This window comes from Salvia miltiorrhiza, mitochondrion, assembly GCF_028751815.1.
Source record: "Salvia miltiorrhiza mitochondrion, complete genome".
Classification (NCBI taxonomy): domain Eukaryota; kingdom Viridiplantae; phylum Streptophyta; class Magnoliopsida; order Lamiales; family Lamiaceae; genus Salvia; species Salvia miltiorrhiza.
Genome location: NC_023209.1, coordinates 197501 through 202500, shown reverse-complemented (window position 1 = coordinate 202500; position 5000 = coordinate 197501). Strand labels below are relative to the sequence as shown.

General features: G+C 44.8%; 1 protein-coding gene across 1 annotated transcript; it reads right to left on the bottom strand.

The window, feature by feature from the left end:
* Nucleotides 1–2802: 2802 nt before the first annotated feature.
* Nucleotides 2803–3261, bottom strand: orf152 (hypothetical protein). Its single transcript has one exon. It carries the CDS (start codon nucleotides 3259–3261, stop codon nucleotides 2803–2805), a length of 459 nt encoding a protein of 152 aa, YP_008992322.1.
* Nucleotides 3262–5000: the final 1739 nt, after the last annotated feature.

Genomic DNA, 5000 nt, shown 5'->3' with positions numbered 1-5000 from the left:
CAGCTACAGTTGTTTGGCGGAGGCGGGATTTGAACCCGCATAGGCATGAGCCAGACGAGTTCTCCTTCGGACCCTCTACTCCGATTTCTTTGCTTCGATAGGGACGACTGCAGCTAAGCTGCTCCTTAGAGCTGTTAGCGTACCATGCTTTCGTTGTCTTCTCCTGTTGATTTACGAACTGAGGCAATTCTCGCTTATTACCGCTGATTGCATTGAATGCCCTTTACACACCGTGACTAAGAGCCTATCCCGTAGGGTCGATTTAGTGCGTATGTTGCCACTGTACCGATTAAGCGTAAGAAGTCGTACTAGCGTTGCGCGAAGAGCGCTAATCAGCCTGCTTCTAAGGAAGCAGATAGGTAGACCACGTACTCCCCCTTCCGATCCCACCTTGAAAACCTATCCCTCCTCACCTGCCCTGCTAACATGGACTGCCGGCTCTTCCGCCTTCTCACCGACTTACTCTTATTTAATCTAATCAGTGACTTTCCGAACTCGGCTTTGTCATTCCTAACTCCTTGCTTTCTATCTCCTTCTTTATTATCATTATCGGGATTCGGTCTGAACGGTTTTTCGCTTTTTTTTCCTGTATATATGGGGTGGAATGCACTACTCACACTCACGCGCTACACCATCGTCCATCGTCTTAGCAACACGTTAGTTGGGTGAATAAACTGTCCAGACATCTCGGGTATTACCGCTCTTAGTGCACCGGGAATACCGATTGATGTTAGCTGCATTCTAACTGTAACATTCATACTCGTATGTACTCATCACTCGTACTGACTCTGTACTCAAGTACTATCTCTTTGTTCACTGAAAGTAGTGAGTGATGCCCTAAAGGACAGGGTATCACGAGCGAATCTGTAGCTATCCGATTGTTGTCTACGGGGAAAGAAACCTCCTGCAGCTAAAGCGGGAACTAATCAACCGGCGATGGCGATACAGTTTTTAGCCTTTCTTATGACTTATGATAGGAGGACCTAGCCAAACGAAAAACATTTGGTAGTGTCTCAGATTGATCCACATTGGACTATTCTATAAAGAAGAATTGCATGACCGGGTAGGCGTTCGAAAGTCGAGTTATCCAGGAATAAAAGATAGGATAGTTCGCTTCGGAGCAGCTTTGCCGCGGTGGATGAAAGGTTCCAGGGGTGGAAAGTGAGTCAGTAAAGCGAGAAGTTCCTTTACGTCTTTCCATTGTGAGCTTACCGCCTTCTTTGGTTTGGAAGGCCGGTCATCTCGCAAGAAACCGTGGAAGTCTGCTTCGGTATTATGGTCACCTGAGGTCTTTGTTCCATTTTCTCCTGACTGTGACGATAAGGTCATGGATCAGTTGAAGATTGGAAGTACCCTTAGTAAGAATCTACTGGACCTTATTATGGGTCCAAGTAAGTTTTATACCATATTGCCCAATGAATACGTCTATGGGACTCTTCAGAGTCCCCAAAGAAATCGAGCAAATAGCCTGTGAAATTGGCGGACACCCTTGGTAGGTTGAATTACTTGCAAGATATAAAGCGGCATTGACGAAAGGACCGATTTGATCAACATCAGCCGACTCCCCATGGAGAGCAAGGATTTATCCCAACCCGAAAGTCTTTTTTTTGCCTTACTCAAAATAAAATGTCTTCAAACAATGACTTCGTTCTTCTCCCTTTAAAAAGTGGCGCACCAAGATAAGTGAAAGGTAATTTACGGGGAGTCAAGCCCGTAGTTGAGAGACAGAACTGCATCTCCTCCTAGGAGAGGTGACGAGAGAAAAAAAATAGAGCTTTTGGAATTATTGATCCGCTGCCCGGAACAATTTTGATAGTCAATAAGGAAATCCATTAAGAGCGGCAAGCCCTTCGCACTGGCTTTAGTAAATATTAGAATATCATCCGCGTAAGCTAGATGTGAGACCAAGAATTTCCCCGCCTCGTAAGTTGCAAGTGTTATTGGATCTACGATGTAAGTTGGGAAAAGGTGTCCCTTCTCTGTGTTTCAAATGTGCCCAATGTTAGTTGAATGTTGCTACGGTGCCTTCCCTCAAGGTTGGATTGTCTGACCCTGATTGGAATTCTAATCCTGGAATTGGAATTCCCGTTGTGGGTTGTCGATGCGAGTATGGAATGAGTTTGCCCCTTTTTCGGTTGGTTCTCGTGTGTACCGCCCCTCGAGGACACCAATGAGAAATTGATGAGTCCCTTCGTTTGCTTTGTGTGCTCCTTCGGTTTTCTAGTAGCAAGATCTGGCTTTTGGTTTGAAGATTGAATCAGTGGTCAGCCTGTGCTTGAACGACGGCATTCTAAGAAGAAACCTCTGATTCCGAAATGGTTTACTTTATAGGCTAGTGAACGAGCTAAGTAGTTCGGACCCTTCCACATCTGATATTCTACCGGGAAACTCTAGTTTCTTCCCTTTTCTTCCTTTCTGGATGACAGAGGGAGCTACTTTAATGGAATTATTTTATTTAGGGGGTGCGTCAAACCTCTCCCGTTGGTCGAGCGTCTTCAAACCTTTCCCCGCTCATTCCCTTATGTAATTGCTGTGCCTGATCTTGCTGCATTCGAGAGTTTAGAAGTTGAGATTGAATCCACTGACTTCAAGACCCGATCATACGGATTTTCCTGTTGCCAAGTCGATACGACCAGACTCTGATCCCTCCACCGAAGCCAAAAGTGGAAAAGAAAAAGAGGGTAAGACCCGATCTTTTAGCCGGTTGATGCCGATTCAAGGATCAAGGACCGATTGAGGAGTTCCTTTCGTTTAGCAGCTTGAATGCACCCTCTGGTGTTTAGCTCTTTTATGAAGACTGCTTTAGCAAAGAAAAGCAAAGGGCCTAAATGTTAGCGGGATAGACGCATGGTGAAGTAAGGTCAGTCCAGTTTCAACAATGTGGCGGTGACGACGCTCGGCGTAACTATTATGTTCAGGAGTATGAGGTGGTGTAGTTAAGTGGGTTATTCCATGAGTAGCAAGAAAAGATGCAAGTGCAGTAAATTCGCCGCCGTTATCGGTATAAAGAATGATAATTTTCCGTTGAAAATAATTATCTACGAAGCGAAGGTAGACACCATCTTTATGTGGTCCTTGGAGGATTGTGGCCCCCGTGCGACGATCCTTCACCTGAAAGCATGAGGAATTAAAGACAACAGAAACATCATTATGTTGACAGAGTTGAGAAACAGAAAGAGGGTTTTTGGTCATGGTGGGAACACAAAGGGAGGGATGAGGATGGTAATTTAAGAGAGCCAATATGAGTGATAGGCAAACCATTACCGATGAATATATCGTCCAACCCGGGGAATGAAGTGCCAGATTTGCCTTTAGTAAGTAGGTTGCTATTGAACCCGGTCTTCCAGACTTGCCAATTTATCGATTGAAGGAATAACGAGTGAGATCACTACCATATCTTTTCCCGCAGCTGATGCAGGCTCGAAAGATGAAATAAGTGAGAATTCCCAAAGCCTTTCAATTCGACTTAACGAAACACTTTAGAACAATCAATCGAAGGGGTAAGGGTCTATTCATAATCCCTATTCAAATTGCTTGCTGCTTGACTGATTATAAGGTGGCTTTCCTGTTGTTCCAGTCACTGTGGCTCTTGCAGAAGGCACAGAGGTGAGAAGTTTATATATTATAGATACGAAGGTGAGGGTTGTGCCGATGCCGATTCGTATAGTGACAAAAGCTATCTCACTTGCAAAGAGAAAGGCCGCTTCCGCTTCGTTTTTACGGGTCGGTAAAACGGGAACTCCCTGCTTTGCTTAAAGGGATTACCTGTCCAGCCACCATTCCTAGAAAAGAAGGGAAGTGAAGGCGCAGCCGAAGGAGCTCTTTCAAGAGCCCTACTTCTATCCAATTCCGGCAAGGTTGGAAAAACCTGTGTCACTCAAGTTAGCTATCCATACCGTAACCGTAGTATGGAAAGTGATCTTTTTTGACCACGCACTCAAGCCACCCCCTTCGAACTCCAGAACTAAACTCAAGTCATTGCTCATTCCCGAGTCGCATTAGCACAAGCCACGAGCGCCTTAAGAGAAAGAGGTTCGCGATTTCCAAGTTCTCCTTATTATAAGTCAAAGCCCTAGAGCACGGAACTAGAAATCCTAGAAGTAACTTGCACTTTTTCTTACCGGACGAGCTAACCTAATGAGCTTTCCGTCTACTACCGGAAAGAGGAGTTTACCAACGCCTACGCCTACATATTCCACTCACTCTATCCTCTTTCATCCGCGAGGGAACGGGACTTCTATCTTTCTATACAAAGCGGGACTTTACTCTGAAGCTAACTAAAAAGAGCTTCAAAAATAAAATAAAGAGTTCCGACTTCAGTTACAGTAGCAGGCGAGCAGAAAGGCTAAAAAGAAATGAAATCTAAGCAAGTGAACCTGCCAACTGTCTCTATCTCCAAAGCCGAAGATTCAATTTCACCGCTAACCGTAATCAAAAGTTTGATCTCCCCTAAGACTCTTTCAAGCCGAAAGGAGATATTCTACGAGTCGCCGGCCTTGGACCTTCGGATCATTTGCCCGAAAGAGATCCAAAAGTGACTTCTGGGCTTGTGCAAGTTTTGATGCGGCTACTGCTATTCATTCTTTATTGTCAACTTCTAGGATAGACGAAAGATTCTCAAGTTGTAAGCCCGGGATCACGAAAGAAAGTGGGCCCAAACCACGGTTTCCATTTTGCTATGTCAGCGATACTTGAAGCAGTCGGTTAGCCCTAGATTTCAACCTTCATCGCCTAGAATCAACAATTGAAGAACTTGACCCCGGGAATTTTCGATGAAATGACTCTATGACCGATCGTTTTTCAGACCTGCTTCTCAAGTAATTGCGTTGCGTATAGTAAAGTTTTTTCGAAAAAAGAGCTATTTTAGTGGCCAAAAGCCGCGTTTTTCAACGATCTGGACGATTTCTCGCTTAAAAGTACAGCTTGGCTTAGATGCGAAATCCGTGAGCGTCCCGAGCCTCCTATACCAATAAGCCTTAAACTAACTTGGGGGCGAAAGA